This window comes from Engystomops pustulosus, chromosome 11 (genome assembly GCF_040894005.1).
Source record: "Engystomops pustulosus chromosome 11, aEngPut4.maternal, whole genome shotgun sequence".
Lineage (NCBI taxonomy): Eukaryota > Metazoa > Chordata > Amphibia > Anura > Leptodactylidae > Engystomops > Engystomops pustulosus.
In genome coordinates this window covers 71,235,844-71,259,832 of record NC_092421.1, presented here as the reverse complement: position 1 = coordinate 71,259,832, position 23,989 = coordinate 71,235,844, and the positions used below count along the sequence as shown (strand labels likewise).

Sequence of the window (23,989 nt, the reverse complement as noted above, 5' to 3'; positions counted from 1 at the left end):
ACTTCGGCTTTTCATGTAACGTGTGCAGCGAAATGTGCTGCAGCTCTGCAGATCGTTACATCCAGAGAAAATCCCTTCATGCAGTCCCGCTCTCGTCCTCCATGTTGTGGTTGGCACTGAAAGTCTCTCTCTCCTCTTCCATTCTGTGATTGGCAGTCACTCTCCTCCTCCATGCTGTGATTGGAAGTCTCTCTCTCTCTCTCTCTCTCTCCCCCCCCCTCCATTCTGTGATTGGCAGTCACTCTCCTCCTCTATGCTGTGATTGGAAGTCTCTCTCTCCCCCTCCATTCTGTGATTGGCAGTCTCTCTCCTCCTCCGTGCTGTGATTGGCAGTCACTCTCCTCCTCCGTGCTGTGATTGGCAGTCACTCTCCTCCTCCGTGCTGTGATTGGCAGTCACTCTCCTCCTCCGTGCTGTGATTGGCAGTCTCTCTCCTCCTCCATGCTGTGATTGGCAGCCCCCCTCTCCTCCATGAAATGGCTAGCAGTCCCTCTCTCCTCCATGAAATGGCTGGCAGTCCCTCTCTCCTCCATGAAATGGCTGGCAGTCCCTCTCTCCTCCATGAAATGGCTGGCAGTCCCTCTCTCCTCCATGAAATGGCTGGCAGTCCCTCTCTCCTCCATGAAATGGCTGGCAGTCCCTCTCTCCTCCATGAAATGGCTGGCAGTCCCTCTCTCCTCCATGATATGGCTGGCAGTCACTCTCCTCCTCCTGCTGTGATTGGCAGTCCCTCTCTCCTCCATGATATGATTGGCAGTCACTCTCCTCCTCCTGCTGTGATTGGCAGTCCCTCTCTCCTCCATGATGTGGCTGGCAGTCTCTCTCTCCTCCATGAAATGGCTGGCAGTCCCTCTCTCCTCCATGATATGGCTGGCAGTCACTCTCCTCCTCCTGCTGTGATTGGCAGTCCCTCTCTCCTCCATGATATGATTGGCAGTCACTCTCCTCCTCCTGCTGTGATTGGCAGTCTCTCTCTCCTCCATGATATGGCTGGCAGTCCCTCTCTCCTCCATGTTGTGGTTGGCAGTCTCTCTCCTCCTCCTTTATGACCGGCAGTCTCTCTCCTCCCTGGCTGTCTCTCCCTCCACTCTCTGGTGACTCCTGCCTCTCTCTCCGCCCTGTGATCTCTGTACCTTTAACCAAATCTCCTCCCACTGAACTCTGACTCCGAGACTCACAGGAAGAGACAGCCGGGGGCCTGAGGGACAGTTACATGGCAGAACAAGACCTAGACTGCTGCTGAGATAGACAGAGGTGACACAAGGTGAGACGGCGGCTGTGGGGAGGGGTGGATGGGGTCGGCCATGTTTGGGGGTTCTGTCTCTCACATGTCTCTGTGTTTCAGGTCGTTACCATGGCGATGCGTGGACTGGTGGACGCGGAGTGTGGGGGGGCGAACCCTCTGATGAAGCTGACCGGACACTTCACCCAGGACAAGGGGCTGCGGCAGGAAGGATTGCCTAGCGTGGCCTGGCCCACAGGGGCCACCTCTGTAAGTGAACACTGAGGGGCCGGGGCTAGGGAACCCCAAAGACTGCGGGGCTAGGGAACCCCAAAGACTGCGGGGCTAGGGAACCCCAAAGACTGCGGGGCTAGGGAACCCCAAAGACTGCGGGGCTAGGGAACCCCAAAGACTGCGGCGCCGGGGCTAGGGAACCCCAAAGACTGCGGCGCCGGAGCTAGGGAACCCCAAAGACTGCGGCGCCGGGGCTAGGGAACCCCAAAGACTGCGGCGCCGGGGCTAGGGAACCCCAAAGACTTTATTTAACTACAGGATTGTTTGTACAGAGGAGAACTACATGTCCCAGCACAACCATGGATCATATTAGACCCATCTCTAATAGAGTTTCTTTTCTTTCAGATCTCGAAGCCTCTGGGAGAAGCGACAGAAGATGAGGTGAGGACCATCTTAAAGTGCACCTTTATTTCGTTCTGTTGTTCTCTGTCATCAGCCATTTTATGTAGGGAGAGGCGGATTGTAGGCACAACCTCCTGATTACTAGCTCATGTCACCTATCTCCTGGTATAACACTGATTTCTGGTGTACCGGCCCTTTAAGTTGTGTAATTGCCAGGGAAAGCTGGGTGAGATCCTATATGGTTGCTATAAATGGTTATAAAGCTCTTTCCTAGTCTTCTATGAGGCAGTGATACATCGCCGGCTCCCATGGCATAGAATGACTAATAAATGTGACACTCTGGGCTTTGGGAAAGCTGGGTGATGGCTCCTAATATGTTATTTCTCCCAATAATTTTCTCCGGTTCTCCCTGGCAGCTGGTGTCGGAGTTCCTCCAGTCCCGCGTGCCTTCCCTTCATACCCGGGCACCGCACACCTTTAAAATGGACGGGCTCCTGGCGGAGATGCAGCAGATCGAGCAGAGCAGCTTCCGACCGGCGCCGCTCCGAGGTAAGAACATTCCACAGACCGGAACATAATCCAGTGGCAGTGTATGGGGCCGCTTGTCATGTCCCCTCTCTCTTCTCGCCCCGTAGCTCCCGGTGTTGCAGATCTCGCCCTCTCTGAGCACTGGACGGACGAGTTTCTCGTGCAAGAACCCGCAGTGGAGGAGGAAGACTGGAGCCGAGAGTTCATAGAACAGGCAGGTATGGAATCCCCCAGCATCATGAGACGCTGCTCTTTGTGCCCGCGGCGGAGGCGGCCGGCGACTCTTTGTGCCCGCGGCGGAGGCGACCGGCGACTCTCTGTGCCTACAGCAATTCCTTATTCTCCCCCGTTTTCCTTACTAGACCCCCACTCATCCCCGTCCCGCTGGGCAGAGGAATACCTCCAGCAGTCGGAGGAGAAGCTGTGGCTGGGAGAGAGTGAAGGAGTCATGGCAGAAAAATGGTGAGAAGCCGCTGTATGGACGAGGCAGCACAAAGTGGGAGGGGGAACCCTAAAGCCTCAGACACCCCCCAATACCTGTGTGACTGGTGGTTTGCATGGTTTGGGGGTCCTATTCTCCTCATTGGTCACCAAGAGGTTAAGATAGGTGAGGGTTCCCCTCAGTGGGGTAACTAGATGTTGATGGGCCCCAGTGCAAAGTCTGTGCCAGGCCCCTGACTATAATGTATGGTTTATAGTAATAGTCTTCTCATATGGGAAAGTGACACCATAAGGGCCCCCTAAACCTCTTGGGCCCGGGTGCGACCGCAACCTCTGCACCCCCTCAAGTTACGCCCCTGGTTCCCCTTTATTTGATCTCTTCTCCCCCCTCTCTGCAGGACTGAAGAGTACAAGCCTGAAGACGACCTCCAGAGAGAGGCCAAATCCCTCCTCTCCCAGGTCACCGACCCCAAACTGACCGGCAGCCAGGTACCGAGAGGGAAAGGGGTAGAGGCGGGTCCCTGACCAGAACCATTTGTATGAGAAGCTACTTGCAGTACCAGTGATAAGCACAGGGGGCAGTATATGTAGGCAGGATGTATATGTACCTGCTGTCTAGGCTTGTAGGGGTCCCATGTCTAGTCCTGCAGCCATTACATATCATGTGTAATATTAGGGGGGGGGGGATACAATGTGCCCCCCGTCCTCCGGTCTCTTATCATGTGTCTCTGTCTCCATCTCTCTCCTCTCTGTCAGTTCTTACAATTTGTGAGGAAGATAGGAGACGGGGAGGTGTCGCTCTCGCAGACTCCCGGCGCTCCCTCGCAGGCAGAGCAGTGGTCAGAACAGTTTATACAAGAGCAGGTAGTGACCCGGAGGTGGGGGACGGCGAGATCAGGGACATCTAACACTCTGCTTGGTGGTTACATCTCGCTTAAAGGGATTGTCCAGTCTTATGGAAAGAATCCATTATTATTGTGGAACAGTTTTGTGACTTTTCACCATTGTCAAGATCTCTGCTTGCTGTCAGCGAATGAGTGCAGACTTAAAAGGGTATTTCTGGATATCCGCGCAGTGTGTTGTATAGTGGCTGTTCTTGGTATTGCAGCTCAGCCTAAGTCACTTGCATAACTCTGTCTGCAGTGAATGGAGCTGCAGGCGGCTGCTTTATTCATCTGAAATAAACCCTGTTCTCATCATGACATTGAAACCGTGAACATCCCCTTTAACACTGGATGGATTTTCAGACTCAATTCACTGACAGCAAGCAGAGATCTCTTCATCTTTCAGAAAATTAATATATTTGTTAACCTAGAGCTGGACATCTGCTTCTTAATCTTCACATAGTAGGGTTGAAGGCGGCTGTCACGAGACTACAACTCCCACCATCCATCATTTCAAGAGAGTCCATGGTGTCGGGGGGATGCTGGGAGTTGTAGTTTCCCACACGCTGCAGACCTCTTCACTTTTTTTACTGGGTAAAACATGGGGGTGAGATTCTGAAAAAAATTCTAATTTTTTTTACTATTTTGTTCATTGGCGCCCCCTGCTGGTCATTGTATCACATGGCAGAGGAGTGGGGGAGGGGAGCTAACAACCGCTCTGTCCACATTTTCTGTGAAGTGGTTGTCAGGTTTTTTTTTTCTTTTTTTGATTTTTGGATCACTTTTGGGCAGCGTTCCTGATGGGGCGTAATGAGAGGGGGGAATTTTAAAAATATTTTCCTGGGTATTTTGGCTCCCGACGCACCCCCATGATTTACTGGACTGGATCCCACCTCTCTTTCTGCCATTGTTTGTCGCACTCACTTGGTTGGGGTCCTGGACACCCTCCTGCCACTTGGGATGTCTGTGCACCCTCCTGCCACCTTATCTTCACGCCTTGGCTACCTACCTGACACTTCTGACCTTCCTTCCCCCCCCCTTGCAGGCTGTGTCTGAGCAGTGGGTCGATCAATTCACCCCCATGGAGAAGGAGTTTGAGTCCGCCAAGGCCGCAGTGGAGGTAAAACATTAATTATAACACTTTCAGCAGCACAGAGTATTTCAGCTCTGCTCTGATAGAGACATGGGGGAAGTTGCTGGACCTAATTTGCGTTTCATTCTACTTCTGATTTTTCTTTTAACAGGCGGATGTGGATTTCTGGGATAAACTTCAAGAAGAATGGGAAGAGATGGCTAAGAGGGACGCGGAGGCGCATCCATGGCTCTCGGACTTCCAGGACTTATCTGCCAAGTCTTACGACAAGGTGACGTATAGACCTTCTGCATAGATAGAAATAACATTATAAAACTGTGACTATCTGTAGCCACCACTAGGTGGAGCTCATGAGATAACTGTAATATTCGCTCCTGAGCTCCCCCTAGTGGTGGCTGCAGGCAGCACAGAATTTTATTGTTATTCTATGTTTGTGCAGAGGATTTGTCGCTTTTATAATAATGCAGTTATATTTTTCTCTCGTGTTTCATGTCCTAGGGCTACGCCTTTGAGAATGACAATCCCTTCTCTGAGGAGACGCAGCCATTCGAGGAGGGTTTAAAACGCCTTCAGGAAGGAGACCTCCCCAGCGCTGTTAGACTTTTCGAAGTAGCTGTACAGAGAGACCCCAAGCACATGGAGGTAAGAAGACTATAACACGACCACAGTATATTCACATGAAGCAGGAGGCTCAGGATGAACAGCTATTCAGACAGGGCAGGGACCCTGCAGACATCTGGATTGTTGTCTCCTGTTATTAAATATTAACCAGTGACGAGAACAAAGTACTAAGTGTCCACCTGCCGGGACTTAGAGGGATTCTTCACTCTGACGCCCCCTATAGTCTGGTGTCAGTAACTGCGTTGCATTATTTCATGGTTGATGCACGGTTTGGGTATTGCTTCTGGTCACTGATCCCTCCTGTATCTCCAGGCCTGGCAATATTTGGGCACCACTCAGGCGGAAAACGAGCAGGAGCTGGCGGCGATCAGCGCCCTCCGCAGGTGAGGTCTCTTCTCTCTCCTGTATTGCCTGTATCTCCTGGGCAGATGTGACCGTGTGACCTCCCCCACAGGTGCCTGGAGCTGCGGCCGGACAATCTGAACGCCCTGATGGCGCTGGCGGTGAGTTTTACCAATGAGTGCCTCCAGCAGCAGGCCTGCGAGACGCTGCGGGAGTGGCTGCGGCACAACCCCAAGTACAGCCACCTGGTGAAGGACGAGAGCGGAGCCGCAGAAGCTTCTAGAAAGAAATCTCTGGGGACGCTACTGTCTGAGTGAGTGAGAGCCCAGATCTGTACGCGCCGGCAACCGTCAGGGATACAGGAGGTCGCCCACCACCGTTCTCACACATCTCTGCTTGCTGTCATTGAAAAGAAACTTTCCATCCAGACAGACATAAACTGTTTAAAGGGAATGTGTGCAGCCAGTATTGGGGATTGTCCCTGGAAAGATTTGTTATCATACCTCACACTGCTGTGCTCCGTGCTTTCTGTAATCCGTGTTAGGTATTTACCTGAACAGATGTGTAATTAGACCTTTCTGTTGTGAGTAGCAGCAGGACTGTGAGATATAGATTCATATTCCAGGATTGTAGCTTCTCCAAGTGCACTGAGTGTGTGTACTGCTGTGCTCTCTGCAGCCAGTGGTAGTTATTTTCCCTGGACAGATGTGTAATCAGACCTCACACTGCTGTGCTCTGTGCTCCATGCAATCAGTGTTGGGTATTGTCCCTGGACAGATGTGTACTCAGACCTTTCTGTATGTTGTTAGCAGCAGGACTGAGATATGGATTCATATTCCAGGATTGTAGCTCCATCAGGGGTGCTGGGGATGTGTTCTCACACTGCTGTTCTCTGTGCAGCCAGTGTTATGCATTGTCCCTGGAGAGATGTGTAATTATACCTCACACTGCTGTGCTCTGTGCTCTCTGCAGTCAGCGTTAGTTATTGTCCCTGGACAGATGTGTAATCAGACCTCACACTGCTGTGCTCTGTGCTCCCTGCAGTCACTGTTAGGTATTGTCCCTGGACAGTTGTGTACTAAGACCTTTCTTTATGTTGTTAGCAGCAGGACTGAGATATGGATTCATATTCCAGGATTGTAGCTTCATCAGGTGCGCTGGGGATGTGTTCTCACACTGCTGTTCTCTGTGCTCTCTGCTGTCAGTGTTATTTATTAGAGAGATGTCCCTAGAGTGGTGTAATTGTACACATATGGATTTATATTGCAGGAGTGCAGCTTCTCCAAGTGTCCTCACACTGCTGTGCTCCCTGAGATACACCAGGGTATTACACTCCAGAGACCATACCTATCACTGTCTGACCCACAGACACGATAAAGCAGACCCTCAGCTGTGAGAAGTATCAGGACCACACTGGTGTTAACTATAATGTTCTCAGTCACTGAGAGCAAGCAGAGTTAGTGCTGTATGTCAGAAAGTGTCTGATCTTCCTCTTGTGCTCTCTGTTATCAGCTCCCTGTTCTCTGAGGTGCTGAGAGCAAGCAGAGGTAGTGCAGCATGTCAGAAAGTGTCTGATCTTCCTCTTGTGCTCTCTGTTATCAGTTCCCTGTTCTCCGAGGTGCGGGAGCTCTACCTCTCCGCTGTCAGATTGGACCCGAGTCAGGTGGATCCGGATGTTCAGTGTGGACTGGGGGTTCTGTTTAACCTGAGCGGGGAGTATCAGAAGGCGGTGGACTGCTTCACGGCCGCCCTGAGCCAGAGACCGGATGTGAGTCACTACCTGCACTGATACATTGTAACGAAATATGAGTAGAGAGATTCGTACTCACAAGATACATATGTATTGTCTAAATGTAACGACACCTCAGCTGTGAGACATCCCTGATCGCTTCTTCTCCCCTGCAGGACTATTTGCTGTGGAATAAGCTGGGGGCCACACTGGCCAATGGTAATGACAGCGAGGCTGCGGTGGAGGCCTACCGGCGGGCGCTCAACCTGCAACCGGGCTTCATCCGCTCCCGATACAACCTGGGCATCGCCTGCATCAACCTGGGGGCGCACAGGTGAGGGGCAGATCCGTTACCCCGGGGGGGGGGGGGTGAAAACTACTGCAACTAAGTGATGATTATATCCAGGACAGGATTTATTATCCAGTATTGTAGCTTCTCCAAGTGCACTTGGAATGTGTCCTCACACTTCTGTGCTCTGAGCATTAAACTGCTCCAAAGCCCCTCTCCTCTTTCAGTAAAAGCTTTTAGTATTCAAGCTTTTTACTCAGGGCAAAAGCGAGGAGCTGCACAGTGCACAGCAGTGTGAGGACACCTGCTCAGAGGCTAAAATCCTGGAATATAAATCCAGATTCTACAGTCCTGCTGCTACTAATGTACACAGTGGTATAAGTACTACTATGTACATAGTGGTATGATTACTCATCTCTCTAGGGACAATACCATGGACAGCAGTGTGAGGACACACCCCAGTGCACTTGAAGAAGCTGCAATCCTGGAATATAAATCCATATATCACAGTCCTGCTGCTACTAATATACACAGTGGTATGATTACACAATACCTGCTGCAGGCTGCATGTTCAAAGCTTGTGGCTTTTCCTCACACTGCTGTGCTCTGTGTACAATGCTCTACAGTTCCATTTACTCTAAGTAAAACCTGTAGCATCTGTTATTCAGAGCATAGAGGAGAAGCTGAAGGTTGGGGTTTGATATATCTTCACCACTGGGGGAGCAGTATCTGGCTGTTGTAATAAGCCCCGCCCTCTTGTCTGTTACAGGGAAGCAGTGGAGCACTTTATCGAGGCCCTCAGCATGCAGCAGCGGAGCGGAGGCCATGGAGAAGCCATGTCTGACAATATCTGGAGCACCCTGCGGATGGCGCTCTCCATGCTGGGACAGAGTAACCTGTACGCCGCTGCAGACGCCCGTGACCTGGCCGCGTTACAGGCAGCGTTCCCCCCTCCCGCCGCCCCCCCGGCCCCATGACAGCAGGGTGAGTGGGTGCCCTGTGAGTGCATGCTCATGGGGCTCAGTCACTGCTCTGGGAGGTCAGACCCAAGGACTAAGACTCCATAGACCGCGGTACAGCCCCGCCCCCATGTGACCCCGCCCTCACAGAAGGCTTGATCTTTCACTCCATTGGCTGGTACAGGGATGAAGGGACAAAGCTGATTTTTCTAATTAACATACTGATTTAATTTAATTGCCTCAGGAGGCGGAGCCTTGGTGGACAGCAGTGCACCCCCTAGCTGTCACCGATCATCAATTATACGTCTTTATCCAATCCCTGATCACCATCTTATGGAAGGATCCCGCCCCCTAAATCTGTGTTGTGCTGCCCCTCTGGCACCGGGCGCCTCCATGTGTATACGCTGCATCTCTTCCCCTGGTAGTGTAGGGGAGTGCACCAGTGAGTGACATCTTAAAGGGGAAGTCCAAGGCATGTAAAGTGAAGAGACTGGAGCTCTGGTACCTGCGCCGCATGTGATTAGACCATCGTCGATACCCAATTGGTCATTTTACTTTTGTTTTAGTTTTTTTTTTTTTTTTTTTCAAAATGGACAACCCCTTTAAATGCTTACAACTAATTTTAAAAATAGAAATGTATTGACAGGAGGAATATCAGAGGGAAAACATAATGCAAGATGCTCGGGAGTTATTATTCCATGAAATATTTACCAAGACGGACGTGTCAGGAGACTTCTTAAAGTCCTGGGTAGACATATTGATAACCAATGCATAGAACAGGTTCTCAATATAAGATTATTGTGGGTCTGACGCCCAGCGCCCCCCCCCCACAGATCCACTGTTCTCAGTGATGAATGGAAACAGGAAGCAGACAGCGCCAGTCACTGTGTAGTGGTCAGACCAGGTACTACAGATCAGCTTACATTCACCTGAATGGGAGCTAAGCTGCAGTGACTCCGTTCAGCCACTACATTGAGAGTGGCGCTGTCTTGTTCCATTACCCGTGGATATGTAATCTATATTTCCCTTACAAAAACACCCGCTAATTCTGCTGCCCTCTTATATTATCAAAGTGATGAACCATGGAAGAAAGCACACATCAGCTGTATGATGCACCAGAGCATGTTGGGAGTTGTAGTCCCACCTTGTAGCCACTATTGGAGATCTTATATTCCCTGGAGGCAGATGAACGTCTGGTGTTAGGAATAGATCTTGTGGTTTATATGCAACCTCTCATAGCGCCCCCGGGCTGTAGGATGGATAGAGATATATATATATATATATATACACACAGGTAGTGTTCTAGTCTATACCATTCGTGATGGAATTTGGAATATCTTACTGTATTGGAGATGTGATGGGGTCTCAGGACATAGTGTCCTGGCTCGGATCACAGCTCCAGTCCATTGTGTATTAGTGACCTGGGTCCCAGGACCGGCCTATAATAGGATGCAAACATGGCCTTGATGTGGCGCTATCGGACCTGCCTTGATATTGGGCGGCACTTCGACAGTAGCTTTAATGAGATTTTGATTCCATTTGGTCTATGGAACACTGCGCCACACACTGTATAGTGGCTGTACTGGGTACTACAGCTCAGAGTCATTTATTTAAATAAACTGGTCATGTGACCAGTGCAAAGCATCACAGCAGCCAGAAAGTGAGAGCTTGAGGCCAGTGCTTTATAATTAAAGGGGTTTAACAAAACTATATAAAAGTTGTCGGATACAAACTTCTTCCTTTCTGGCTGCTGCAAAACCAATCCTAGTAGTTGTAGCATTGCAACAGTCAGAAAGTAAGAGGATGGAGATTATTACTCTAGGTGAAGTGTCACCAGCGGTGGTAATATGTGATGTTCCGGCCTGTGGGATACAATAGGGAAATCTCAAACGTGCAACGATTTGTCCGGACAGGACACACCTGGCAGGGACGGGGTTAGAAAAACATGGCTGCTCTTCAGAATTGGCATCACATTCATCCATGGGTTTGGTATCGCAGAATACAGCTGCAATACCACACACAGCCTGAGAGCAGGAGTGGCGCTGTTGTTTGGAAGGAAGAAGCCGTGTTTTCTAATCCTGGTTAAGCTGTGGAGGTGACGATGTGCTAATGATGTTCTTTCCTGCAGCTCTGGGGAGATATCGATTATGTAGAATATCCAAGTGTACAATTTTTGTAATAATAAAATATTGATAATCTAAAAAAGCAGAAATGCTGATGATTCTTATGTATGACCACAACTGTTTCCTGTATATAAATCCTTATTCAGATGAGCAGATTTGGTGAGATATGGAGCAGAGTTCTCCGAGACCTGTACTCACAGCAGCATAGTCACCTATGGTCACATACAGTCATCTATAATCGCCTATAGTCACCTATGCTGCTGGAAATACCTGCCCGACCCAGGATTATTATTCAGTCTTATAATTTTGGCACAGAGGTCCTGTGCAGTGGCAGTAATGACGACTATGCTGCTGGGAGTACCTACCTTCCCCCAGGATTCACACCAGTGTAAATGACTATGCTGCTGTGAGCACAGGTCCTCACACAGCCTTTGCCTGAGAAATATGGCTGCCATACTCTCTGCCTTCAGATGATAAGATCCTGAAAATTATCATTCTAGAAGTCTAAACCTTCAGGACCACCAAGGTGAACGAGACCTCCACAAACATCGCCCCCCAGACATCTACTCAGAGGAGCACTTGGTTTGGCCTGTGACTTACAGTACCGCAACGTCCCATTAGGTGGCGCTGGAGGCAAAGCTTTAAATATTTTTGGAGAAAGATTTCATTAAAAATTCCTGGAAAAAAGAGAGACAACGTGGAGATACATGAAATTTATTTTTTATATACACTTTGTTCTTTTATGGGCTCACAATATAATAATAAATATGATTCATGATTACAGGACAAAATACACAAAATCTATCTACCCTAAGCGCCCCCCCCCTCCCCCCTCCCCACTTACCCTGCAAGGGGACATGATACAAGCGAACCCCAGAAAAGCTACAGAAAAATCTTAATCATCACTGTACAAAGGGGAGGAAGGGGGGGGATGGGGGATGGGAGGAGTCATGGCTTCAGATCAGGGGGTCTCCAAAACTACAAATCCCAGGACCGGACAACTGTAGCCAATCCAGTGCATGCTGGGAGTTGTTCATTGAAGACCCGGCCTCTAGATTGCCTAAATACAAAGACTAATGCCTTACGTGGCCGGAGGACGGATCTATGGCGGCCCGGAAGGTACAATCTTGCACCAGAATAAGATTTGTAACAACTAAAATAAAATAACATCCTATGTTTGTCACTTGTCTGTAAACAAAGCAGCTCTGGTTCAGGTTGGGCCCGGGCATCGGTGCCGGCCCACAATACCCTGCATGGAGGGGCGGAATGATTACAGTGTAGGAGGGGGCGGGACAGCAAATAACAATGACATGGACCATAGAGGGGGAGCAGGCAGGGAGCCAGAGAGGAGGAGAAGGAAGAAAGTATGAGATGCACAACACGTCACCCCCCCGGAGACCCTCACAGCCCGAATAATGAGGAGACGTCACACTGATATGCGGAGCGGCTGTGCTTCCCGGTGGTGGAGAGGGGGCTGCGATCTCCAGGAGAGAGAAAGGAAGAGGTCCCAGGCGCGGCCATTAGAACTGAACCCAGCTAGAAGACTGCGGAGCCTGAGAGGACAGACTGCTGGACAGGAGAGAGAGCAAAGCAAGCGTCATACAGAGCAGAAGCAGAACCCAGCGCACCGCCCCCCGCACCATCTATACAGCCACAAGCGCAGCTCACACACCACAGCTGGCAGGTTACTTTCACACATGGCAGCAAGAACCAAATAATTTTCTGTGTTTTTATTTTTTTTAATTTGGTGGATTTTTGCTCCAAACTCAGGTGTGAACTTGACCCATGAAAACTAGAAGCCTATGTCATTTTATAGTCGCTGTGTACATACATGACATTACTAACCCAGAGATACATCCTATATCAGTGATGGCGAACCTATGGCACGGGTGCCAGAGGTGGCACTCAGAGCCCTTTCTGTGGGCACTCAGGCCATCACCCCAGGACAGAGTTCACCAAACAGGTTAAAATCCATTGGCTGTTTGGAACAGCTTGAAAAGTGAGAAGGTGTTGAAGGAAGTGCATTATCTTTGGAGGTCTTCCTGCTGGACCCACCATTCTTTCTAAACAGAGACACCCTGGAGAGAAGCTACAATGATAGTCTGAATTTGCCCACTTTGTTTCAACTGTATTGGTGACCTCAAGGGGCCGATACAATAAAAGAAGTGGAAGAACAGGTAGCAATAAGTTACTGCTTAAAATGGCACATCAGGGTAAATAAGTGGGTTTTGGTTGAAGTTTGATCACTCGGTCTCTAAAAGGTTCGCCATCACTGACCTATATTATACTCCAGAGTTGCACTCACTATTCTGCTGCTGGTGTGGTCACTGTGTAAATACATGACATTACTTATCCTGCACTGATCCTGAGTTACATCCTGTATTATACCCCAGAGCTGCACTCACTATTCTGCTGGTGCAGTCACTGTGTACATACATGACATTACTTATCCTGTACTGATCCTGAGTTACATCCTGTATTATACTCCAGAGCTGCACTCACTATTCTGCTGCTGGTGCAGTCACTGTGTACATACATGACATTACTTATCCTGTACTGATCCTGAGTTACATCCTGTATTATACCCCAGAGCTGCACTCACTATTCTGCTGCTGGTACAGTCACTGTGTACATACATGACATTACTTATCCTGTACTGATCCAGAGTTATATCCTGTATTATACTCCAGGGCTGCACTCACTATTCTGCTGCTGGTGCAGTCACTGTGTAAATACATGACATTACTTATCCTGCACTGATCCTGAGTTACATCCTGTATTATACCCCAGAGCTGCACTCACTATTCTGCTGGTGCAGTCACTGTGTACATACATGACATCACTTATCCTGTACTGATCCTGAGTTACATCCTGTATTATACTCCAGGGCTGCACTCACTATTCTGCTGCTGGTGCAGTCACTGTGTACATACATGACATTACTTATCCTGTACTGATCCTGAGTTACATCCTGTATGAACTCCACAGCTGCACTCACTTATACAGAAAGACAACTCACAGACCTGTAATATACTGGATGAATATTCCTCAGGTAATGTGTCTACACTTCCTCACCTGCTGGCAGTATTAAAATCACCCCACAGGTCTGCAGAAGCTGGAGCAGCTTTAGGGGGCGGCACCGGGGAGCCCAGATCTAGGAGGATGTCTAAGAGAAAACGCAGAAAAGAAAGCATTTTCATATAACATTTTCATTTCTACCTAATACACATGTAATGCTTCATTTCACCTGCAGGGGCACTGCAGGAAAACTGTACACTATTTCCTAAAATGTATGCCAAATGTCTTCATACAAGAACATAAGAACAGAGCCTAGGGTATGGTGGGATCTGGATGTGACCTACCTGGGCTGGAGGGTGTGTTGCCGGGGGGAGGAGTAACATGATTAGGTACCGGGGTTGTCATAGGGGCTGTTGGCATCTGGATCTTGCCCCCAGGAGGAGGAGGAAGCAGAGTGATCCCCCCAGTGCCAGCATTTCCTCGAGGCTTACAGGATCCATCTTTCTTTTTTATGTTCTTGGTTGGGGGGAAAAAAAAGAACTTCATGAAAATTGGAGAATGCGGATGACCCCCTTGTGGTCCCATCACTCAAGCCACGCACGTACCCCAATATTAAGCTTGATTGTCTGGCCTTCCTTGAATCCCAGATCCAGCTTGGGCTGGTTGTCTTGTCCTTGTGGTTCTTTGGAGAAATCAGATTCCTGCTTCACCCACCTGTGAGGACAGAAGTTACATGAGAAGAGGCTTTGTAAGATTCTGGGACCTTCACTCCAAAAATATATAAAAGTAAAAAATTCACATGAAATCCTTTTCATTTGTATCCAGCTTTCCCGAACTCCTGAGAAACAGATCTGCTGCAACTCATCCCTGGCCTCTGGACCCCACTGATCCTGAGAATAGGGGGGCCCACAGTGATTGGTCAGAAATGCAGCCATATCCATGAAGGATACAGAGCTACAGATTTCTGCACAGCAGGGGGAGACAATGGGGCTTATTTACTAAGGGTCCCACGGCCGCATTTCCGCCGGGGTTTCCAACGTTTTTGGAAATCGCGTTGCTGGGACAGGTATTTAGCAGGCGATTGTGTTGCACGCAATCATGTTTTGGCGCAATCGCGCCGGCTTTCATGCGACACGAATTGGGGGGAAAAACCGCGGGACTTAACTCAAAAATTGTGTCGCAAGACAAGCACTTACATGCACCAGGAAGAAGGTGGTTAACTCCGGCGGACCTGAGCGGGGAAGCGACACATGCAGGAAATCGGGCGCATGATCTTATGGAATTGCGGCACAGGGCATTGTTGTCGGACAGCGCACTTTCAGGAACTCCTCCGGACGGGGTAAGTAAATGTGCCCCATGTGCTGAGATAACAGCGATGGCAGCACAGCGTTACATCAGTGCTGCATCGCCTACATTCCCAGCCTCACTGGGGGTCCTAGGGACTATTATAAAGTGATAGAATATACCAACATTTTATAAGTTACCTCTGGGACTCCCATCACTATATAGAAGTCATTTTTTTTTTTTTAAATGTAGATTTGTAAATTGTAGAATAGTAAATAGAAAAAGGACAGGGATCAGGATATGGGAAATCCACTATGGTCCTCACTGGTAACAATGGGGATCAATAACTACCTGCTTTATTTGGGGGTACAGGGGACCGCTCTCTTGCAATCAGTGGTGGTCACAGCTTTTAGGCTGCACTGATCTGTCTACATCTACTGGATAAGGAAAAACTTAAAATAATCGGATAGCCCCTTTAAGTCTTGGATTTGTCTTCCATGACTGTCACTGGCTCCGTACATGAGATAGGCCTTGGCAATTAGGCACTGTCATGTGACCTCAGAAGCGGCCTAGCAGCTCCAGGAGTATGGGAGAGAAGTTCAGACAACTACATGGCGAACCCTCCGCTCATCCGATTACTGGGCGTTGTGTGTCGCGGTGCAGCTCCGTCTCACACTCACTTAAAGTGATCCTGCAAAGACACATTGAAGTCAAAGGCGTCGCCCCGATCTGCGAATCCAATGCCGATGAAAGCGCTTCTCCCTGGGGGGTGGGAAGAGACACAGAGGTTACAAGAAGCTTACGATGTAGGATCATGTCCTGAGATCCAATAGAAATGCTGATGCTCGATCAGTAACGTCTGCAGCTTAATAGATCAAATCGTAAAAAGAAATAGGTCAAAATTACTGACAGCAAGTCAGCGCTGCCTGTCATTGTCATGTAGATTCCATTTCCTGTCACTAGATGGCGGCAACACGTAAAATAGATACAATGGGGCACATTTACTTACCTGGTCCATTCGCGTTCCAGCGGCGGCTTCTCTGACAAGCGTTCGGGTCTTCCGGTGATTCATGAAGGTCCTGCGTCCGATGTCCACCAGGTGGCGCTGCTGCGCCGAAGTGCCCCGGAGTTCATCGTCTTCATCGTGGTGCATGTGAGTATGGCCCGTGCGACCAATTTTTTTTTTTTTAAATGCGGCGGTTTTTCCGAATCCGTTGGGTTACCGTTCGGCCACGCCCCCCAATTTCCGTCGCGAGCATGCCGATGCGCCACAATCCGATCGCGTGCGCCAAAATCCTGGGGCAATTCAGGGAAAATCGGCGCAAATCGGAAATATTCATGTAACACCTCGGGAAAACGCGAATTGGGCCCTTAGTAAATGACCCCAATGGATCACACTATGATGCCGTGACCTCTGACCTCATATCATGCGATTTCTAAATTGATTCTGTTCTAAAAAATAAGCACTATAGTGCTCAGACAGCGGCAGACACCCCTCTATCCGCTGACCCCCGACATCCGCATTTTCTACTCACCGTTTCCATCCTGAATTCGGATCACAAAGTAGCGGCTGGAATCAGTCACCGTCTCCACGGCAATCCCAGGAAACTGATCGACCGGAGCGGAAGCAAAGAGTTCTCCTGATAGAGAGAGAGAGAGAGGCGCTGCACACACTGACACACTGTAACAGACTAAGGCTGCATTCACACTGCCGTATGGGGGGGGGAAGTATATACGGCATATATACGTCCCCCATAGACAGCAATGGGCACACGGGCCCCAAATTACTCTATGGAGGGGGGCGAGCAGCATCAACGGGCTACGGTACAGCGGGCACACGTCAGTGTGAATGTAGCCTTAAAGGGGTTTTTCCACGAAAGAAAGTTCTCACATTGCAATCCCCTAGTGATGGTAACACAATAAAGATCATTTTAACCCTTTACTTTACAATGTTACTCAGAGTTATTGATATTTTAGCTCCTATCACTCCCTAGGCTGCTCAGTGCAAAATGTGGGTACATTATCAGGTGACCGGAGGGGCGTAGTGACAGGAGGGTGTAGTGGGGGGGATGTAGTGACAGGAGGGTGTAGTGGGGGGGATGTAGTGACAGGAGGGTGTAGTGGGGGGGTGTAGTGGGGGGGGGGATGTAGTGACAGGAGGGTGTAGTGGGGGGGGGATGTAGTGACAGGAGGGTGTAGTGGGGAGATGTAGTGACAGGAGGGTGTAGTGGGGGGGGGGGGATGTAGTGACAGGAGGGTGTAGTGGGGGGGGGATGTAGTGACAGGAGGGTGTAGTGGGGGGGGGATGTAGTGACAGGAGGGTGTAGTGGGGGGGGGGATGTAGTGACAGGAGGGTGTAGTGGGGGGGGGATGTAGTGACAGGAGGGTGTAGTGGGGGGGGGATGTAGTGACAGGAGGGTGTAGTGGGAGGGATGTAGTGACAGGAGGGTGTAGTGACAGGAGGGTGTAGTGGGGGGGATGTAGTGACAGGAGGGTGTAGTGGGGGGGTGTAGTGGGGGGGGATGTAGTGACAGGAGGGTGTAGTGGGGAGATGTAGTGACAGGAGGGTGTAGTGGGGGGGGATGTAGTGACAGGAGGGTGTAGTGGGGGGGGATGTAGTGACAGGAGGGTGTAGTGGGGGGATGTGTAGTGACAGGAGGGTGTAGTGGGGGTGTGTGTAGTGACAGGAGGGTGTAGTGGGGGGATGTGTAGTGACAGGAGGGTGTAGTGGGGGGGGGGGTGTGTGTAGTGACAGGAGGGTGTAGTGGGGGGGATGTAGTGACAGGAGGGTGTAGTGGGGGGGATGTAGTGACAGGAGGGTGTAGTGGGGGGATGTAGTGACAGGAGGGTGTAGTGGGGGGATGTAGTGACAGGAGGGTGTAGTGGGGGGGATGTAGTGACAGGAGGGTGTAGTGGGGGGGATGTAGTGACAGGAGGGTGTAGTGGGGGGGGGATGTAGTGACAGGAGGGTGTAGTGGGGGGGGGGATGTAGTGACAGGAGGGTGTAGTAGTGGGGGGGATGTAGTGACAGGAGGGTGTAGTGGGGGGGATGTAGTGACAGGAGGGTGTAGTGGGGGGGATGTAGTGACAGGAGGGTGTAGTGGGGGGGGGATGTAGTGACAGGAGGGTGTAGTGGGGGGGGATGTAGTGACAGGAGGGTGTAGTGGGGGGGGATGTAGTGACAGGAGGGTGTAGTGGGGGGGGGGATGTAGTGACAGGAGGGTGTAGTGGGGGGGGATGTAGTGACAGGAGGGTGTAGTGGGGGGGGATGTAGTGACAGGAGGGTGTAGTGGGGGGTGTAGTGACAGGAGGGTGTAGTGGGGGGGGATGTAGTGACAGGAGGGTGTAGTGGGGGGGGATGTAGTGACAGGAGGGTGTAGTGGGGGGGGATGTAGTGACAGGAGGGTGTAGTGGGGGGGGGGATGTAGTGACAGGAGGGTGTAGTGGGGGGGGGGATGTAGTGACAGGAGGGTGTAGTGGGGGGGATGTAGTGACAGGAGGGTGTAGTGGGGGGGGATGTAGTGACAGGAGGGTGTAGTGGGGGGGGGGGATGTAGTGACAGGAGGGTGTAGTGGGGGGGGGGATGTAGTGACAGGAGGGTGTAGTGGGGGGGGGGATGTAGTGACAGGAGGGTGTAGTGGGGGGATGTGTAGTGACAGGAGGGTGTAGTGGGGGTGTGTGTAGTGACAGGAGGGTGTAGTGGGGGGATGTAGTGACAGGAGGGTGTAGTGGGGGGGGGGGGATGTAGTGACAGGAGGGTGTAGTGGGGGGGGGGGATGTAGTGACAGGAGGGTGTAGTGGGGGGATGTGTAGTGACAGGAGGGTGTAGTGGGGGTGTGTGTAGTGACAGGAGGGTGTAGTGGGGGGATGTAGTGACAGGAGGGTGTAGTGGGGGGGATGTAGTGACAGGAGGGTGTAGTGGGGGGGGGATGTAGTGACAGGAGGGTGTAGTGGGGGGGATGTAGTGACAGGAGGGTGTAGTGGGGGGGGGGATGTAGTGACAGGAGGGTGTAGTGGGGGGGGATGTAGTGACAGGAGGGTGTAGTGGGGGGGGGGATGTAGTGACAGGAGGGTGTAGTGGGGGGGGGATGTAGTGACAGGAGGGTGTAGTGGGGGGGGATGTAGTGACAGGAGGGTGTAGTGGGGGGTGTAGTGACAGGAGGGTGTAGTGGGGGGGATGTAGTGACAGGAGGGTGTAGTGGGGGGGGGATGTAGTGACAGGAGGGTGTAGTGGGGGGGGGATGTAGTGACAGGAGGGTGTAGTGGGGGGGGATGTAGTGACAGGAGGGTGTAGTGGGGGGGGGATGTAGTGACAGGAGGGTGTAGTGGGGGGGGGATGTAGTGACAGGAGGGTGTAGTGGGGGGGGGATGTAGTGACAGGAGGGTGTAGTGGGGGGGGATGTATTGACAGGAGGGTGTAGTGGGGGGATGTGTAGTGACAGGAGGGTGTAGTGGGGGTGTGTGTAGTGACAGGAGGGTGTAGTGGGGGGATGTAGTGACAGGAGGGTGTAGTGGGGGGGATGTAGTGACAGGAGGGTGTAGTGGGGGGATGTAGTGACAGGAGGGTGTAGTGGGGGGATGTAGTGACAGGAGGGTGTAGTGGGGGGATGTAGTGACAGGAGGGTGTAGTGGGGGGGGATGTATTGACAGGAGGGTGTAGTGGGGGGATGTGTAGTGACAGGAGGGTGTAGTGGGGGTGTGTGTAGTGACAGGAGGGTGTAGTGGGGGGATGTAGTGACAGGAGGGTGTAGTGGGGGGGTGTAGTGACAGGAGGGTGTAGTGGGGGTGTGTGTAGTGACAGGAGGGTGTAGTGGGGGTGTGTGTAGTGACAGGAGGGTGTAGTGGGGGGGGATGTAGTGACAGGAGGGTGTAGTGGGGGGATGTAGTGACAGGAGGGTGTAGTGGGGGGGGATGTAGTGACAGGAGGGTGTAGTGGGGGGGGGGATGTAGTGACAGGAGGGTGTAGTGGGGGGGATGTAGTGACAGGAGGGTGTAGTGGGGGGGATGTAGTGACAGGAGGGTGTAGTGGGGGGGGATGTAGTGACAGGAGGGTGTAGTGGGGGGGATGTAGTGACAGGAGGGTGTAGTGGGGGGGGGGATGTAGTGACAGGAGGGTGTAGTGGGGGGGGATGTAGTGACAGGAGGGTGTAGTGGGGGGGGATGTAGTGACAGGAGGGTGTAGTGGGGGGGGATGTAGTGACAGGAGGGTGTAGTGGGGGGTGTAGTGACAGGAGGGTGTAGTGGGGGGGGGGTGTAGTGACAGGAGGGTGTAGTGGGGGGGGGGGTGTAGTGACAGGAGGGTGTAGTGGGGGGGGGTGTAGTGACAGGAGGGTGTAGTGGGGGGGTGTAGTGGGGGGGGATGTAGTGACAGGAGGGTGTAGTGGGGGGGGGGATGTAGTGACAGGAGGGTGTAGTGGGGGGGGATGTAGTGACAGGAGGGTGTAGTGGGGGTGTGTGTAGTGACAGGAGGGTGTAGTGGGGGGATGTAGTGACAGGAGGGTGTAGTGGGGGGATGTAGTGACAGGAGGGTGTAGTGGGGGGGATGTGACAGGAGGGTGTAGTGGGGGGATGTAGTGACAGGAGGGTGTAGTGGGGGGGGGGATGTAGTGACAGGAGGGTGTAGTGGGGGGGGGGGATGTAGTGACAGGAGGGTGTAGTGGGGGGGATGTAGTGACAGGAGGGTGTAGTGGGGGGGATGTAGTGACAGGAGGGTGTAGTGGGGGGGGATGTAGTGACAGGAGGGTGTAGTGGGGGGGGGGATGTAGTGACAGGAGGGTGTAGTGGGGGGGGATGTAGTGACAGGAGGGTGTAGTGGGGGGGGATGTAGTGACAGGAGGGTGTAGTGGGGGGGGATGTAGTGACAGGAGGGTGTAGTGGGGGGGGATGTAGTGACAGGAGGGTGTAGTGGGGGGGGGATGTAGTGACAGGAGGGTGTAGTGGGGGGTGTAGTGACAGGAGGGTGTAGTGGGGGGGGGTGTAGTGACAGGAGGGTGTAGTGGGGGGGGGGGTGTAGTGACAGGAGGGTGTAGTGGGGGGGGGGTGTAGTGACAGGAGGGTGTAGTGGGGGGGTGTAGTGGGGGGGGGGATGTAGTGACAGGAGGGTGTAGTGGGGGGGGGGATGTAGTGACAGGAGGGTGTAGTGGGGGGGATGTAGTGACAGGAGGGTGTAGTGGGGGGGGGGGATGTAGTGACAGGAGGGTGTAGTGGGGGGGATGTAGTGACAGGAGGGTGTAGTGGGGGGGGGGGATGTAGTGACAGGAGGGTGTAGTGGGGGGGGATGTAGTGACAGGAGGGTGTAGTGGGGGGGGGATGTAGTGACAGGAGGGTGTAGTGGGGGGGGGGGATGTAGTGACAGGAGGGTGTAGTGGGGGGGGGGATGTAGTGACAGGAGGGTGTAGTGGGGGGGAGATGTAGTGACAGGAGGGTGTAGTGTGGGGGGGGGATGTAGTGACAGGAGGGTGTAGTGTGGGGGGGGATGTAGTGACAGGAGGGTGTAGTGGGGGGGGGTGTAGTGACAGGAGGGTGTAGTGGGGGGGAGATGTAGTGACAGGAGGGTGTAGTGTGGGGGGGGATGTAGTGACAGGAGGGTGTAGTGTGGGGGGGGGATGTAGTGACAGGAGGGTGTAGTGTGGGGGGGGGGATGTAGTGACAGGAGGGTGTAGTGTGGGGGGGGATGTAGTGACAGGAGGGTGTAGTGGGGGGGAGATGTAGTGACAGGAGGGTGTAGTGTGGGGGGGGATGTAGTGACAGGAGGGTGTAGTGTGGGGGGGGATGTAGTGACAGGAGGGTGTAGTGGGGGGGGGTGTAGTGACAGGAGGGTGTAGTGGGGGGATATAGTGACAGGAGGGTGTAGTGGGGGGATATAGTGACAGGAGGGTGTAGTGGGGGGATATAGTGACAGGAGGGTATAGTGGGGGATTGTAGTCGGGAGGTGTAGTCGACTAGTGCGAGGCGGTTGTAGTCGGGGCGGGGGGACACGTGACATGTCTACCAATGGCTGCCATTACCTGACACCTTGTCCTCCAGCTTGATGAAGGCCACCTTGCCCTTGGAGGTCAGCCTCATTCTCCCCGTCCAGTCGGGTTGGTCCAGCTTCCAATCCGAGGCCCTGAGATGGAGACATATCGCGACATGTCAAGTGTGGGCGGGGCTCTCGTGACCGCGCACCTGTAGCCCCTCCCCTCACCTGTATCCCCGGTTAGATGCCCGGGGCGGGATCCGGTAGACGCTGATCTCGGGCTTCACACACAGCACGGACTCGTACTCAGCCTCCGCCGCCATCTTTACCAATCCCTAGCAGCTGACAGCCTGACTTCCGCTCGTCACCATGGAGACAGCATCCGCCCGCCATCTTGACCGTCACACGCGTCACGTGATAGCAAACGCCGCATTCCAGCACTGCAGGTGACGTCATGTGCAGTACCGGCTTATGACCTGTGGTGTCGCTGTCCAACTTAAAACTACAATCCTGTATTTACCACAATGCAGCAGCGTCACCCGCAGGCGCAGGACGGAAGTGCACGCGACACACACACACACACACACACACGACACACACACACACACACACACACACACACACACACACACACACACACACACACACACACACACACACACACACACACACACACCTTATCCTGCTTCCACTCACATGTTGTAATAAAATGTGTTACATATGAGGCTCCTCATTCTATTGCGTTATGAAAATCTCATCTTAGTGATTTCATCCTTCCCCTATTATTACGTTCCTCCTGCTCCTTCCCCATCACCTGCCTCCTGCTTCTTCCCCATCACATGCCTCCTGCTCCTTCCCCATCGCCTGCCTCCAGCTCCTTCCCCTTCACCTGCCTCCTGCTCCTTCCCCATCACATGCCTCCTGCTCCTTCCCCATCACATGCCTCCTGCTCCTTCCCCATCGCCTGCCTCCAGCTCCTTCCCCTTCACCTGCCTCCTGCTCCTTCCCCATCACATGCCTCCTGCTCCTTCCCCATCACCTGCCTCCTGCTCCTTCCCCATCACCTGCCTCCTGCTTCTTCCCCATCACATGCCTCCTGCTCCTTCCCCATCGCCTGCCTCCAGCTCCTTCCCCTTCACCTGCCTCCTGCTCCTTCCCCATCACATGCCTCCTGCTCCTTCCCCATCACATGCCTCCTGCTCCTTCCCCATCGCCTGCCTCCAGCTCCTTCCCCTTCACCTGCCTCCTGCTCCTTCCCCATCACATGCCTCCTGCTCCTTCCCCATCACCTGCCTCCTGCTCCTTCCCCATCACCTGCCTCCTGCTTCTTCCCCATCACATGCCTCCTGCTCCTTCCCCATCGCCTGCCTCCAGCTCCTTCCCCTTCACCTGCCTCCTGCTCCTTCCCCATCACATGCCTCCTGCTCCTTCCCCATCACATGCCTCCTGCTCCTTCCATTTGTTTATGTTCAGGACTTTTCTTGGAGATGTATTTATCTGAGTCAGCAGTTTTCATATTTTGTCATCATGTTGTATTTTTAGGTTGCAGTAAAGCAGAAAAGCAGAAGTTTAGTGCAAGTTCTGGTTTGTCACATGGCATCTGCTTCCAGACCAGGAACATATTCACACACCCCACAATAGATTCTAGGAAAACTGGGGTAAGGAGAAGGACATATTAGACACTGACACTTTCTGGTGCCCAAAAAACTGGTGAAGTCCGGGATCTATGCTTACCAGGATGACACAGTATAGTGGGTATGGACTGTATTCAGACTTTTAACTTTTTCACTCTTTGTTATTTTGCCAATTGATTAGATTAAAAAAAAGGGGGTTTTTTTGCTCATTAATGTGCACTCTGCCCC

General features: G+C 52.1%; 2 protein-coding genes across 4 annotated transcripts; one reads left to right on the top strand and one right to left on the bottom strand.

Moving 5' to 3' along the window:
• The first annotated feature begins 830 nt into the window (after window positions 1-830).
• PEX5 (peroxisomal biogenesis factor 5) lies at window positions 831-10,956 on the top strand. 2 transcript variants are annotated; one of them, XM_072130774.1, is made up of 16 exons: window positions 831-1,264; window positions 1,346-1,492; window positions 1,862-1,897; window positions 2,275-2,407; window positions 2,494-2,604; window positions 2,749-2,848; window positions 3,226-3,316; window positions 3,584-3,691; window positions 4,757-4,831; window positions 4,956-5,075; window positions 5,303-5,446; window positions 5,738-5,808; window positions 5,880-6,080; window positions 7,370-7,535; window positions 7,673-7,830; window positions 8,555-10,956. In XM_072130774.1, exons 2-16 carry the CDS (start codon window positions 1,355-1,357, stop codon window positions 8,760-8,762), a joined length of 1,860 nt encoding a protein of 619 aa, XP_071986875.1. In that variant the 5' UTR covers window positions 831-1,264; window positions 1,346-1,354; the 3' UTR covers window positions 8,763-10,956. The 2 variants fall into 2 exon arrangements, with proteins under 2 accessions (XP_071986875.1, XP_071986876.1); XM_072130775.1 differs by lacking the exon at window positions 3,584-3,691 and having other exon boundaries at window positions 832-1,264.
• A 609-nt stretch (window positions 10,957-11,565) lies between these two features.
• On the bottom strand, window positions 11,566-22,515 carry NECAP1 (NECAP endocytosis associated 1). 2 transcript variants are annotated; one of them, XM_072130776.1, is made up of 8 exons: window positions 22,356-22,515; window positions 22,177-22,277; window positions 16,705-16,809; window positions 15,850-15,931; window positions 14,491-14,599; window positions 14,230-14,401; window positions 13,943-14,033; window positions 11,566-12,436 (listed from the first exon to the last, which is right to left on the bottom strand). In XM_072130776.1, exons 1-8 carry the CDS (start codon window positions 22,448-22,450, stop codon window positions 12,388-12,390), a joined length of 804 nt encoding a protein of 267 aa, XP_071986877.1. In that variant the 5' UTR covers window positions 22,451-22,515; the 3' UTR covers window positions 11,566-12,387. The 2 variants fall into 2 exon arrangements, with proteins under 2 accessions (XP_071986877.1, XP_071986878.1); XM_072130777.1 differs by having other exon boundaries at window positions 11,566-12,433.
• Between the last annotated feature and the right edge of the window lie 1,474 nt (window positions 22,516-23,989).

Coding starts and splice junctions, on each gene's coding strand:
- NECAP1 (XM_072130776.1), bottom strand. CDS start 22,450: ATGGCGGCGGAGGCTGAGTACGAGTCCGTGCTGTGTGTGAAGCCCGAG. Junction 14,600..15,849: donor TCTTTGCAGGATCACTTTAA/GTGAGTGTGAGA, acceptor CTGTCCTCACAG/GTGGGTGAAGCAGGAATCTG. Junction 14,402..14,490: donor CAATCAAGCTTAATATTGGG/GTACGTGCGTGG, acceptor CCCCCAACCAAG/AACATAAAAAAGAAAGATGG.
- PEX5 (XM_072130774.1), top strand. CDS start 1,355: ATGGCGATGCGTGGACTGGTGGACGCGGAGTGTGGGGGGGCGAACCCT. Junction 3,317..3,583: donor CCAAACTGACCGGCAGCCAG/GTACCGAGAGGG, acceptor CCTCTCTGTCAG/TTCTTACAATTTGTGAGGAA. Junction 4,832..4,955: donor CCGCCAAGGCCGCAGTGGAG/GTAAAACATTAA, acceptor TTCTTTTAACAG/GCGGATGTGGATTTCTGGGA.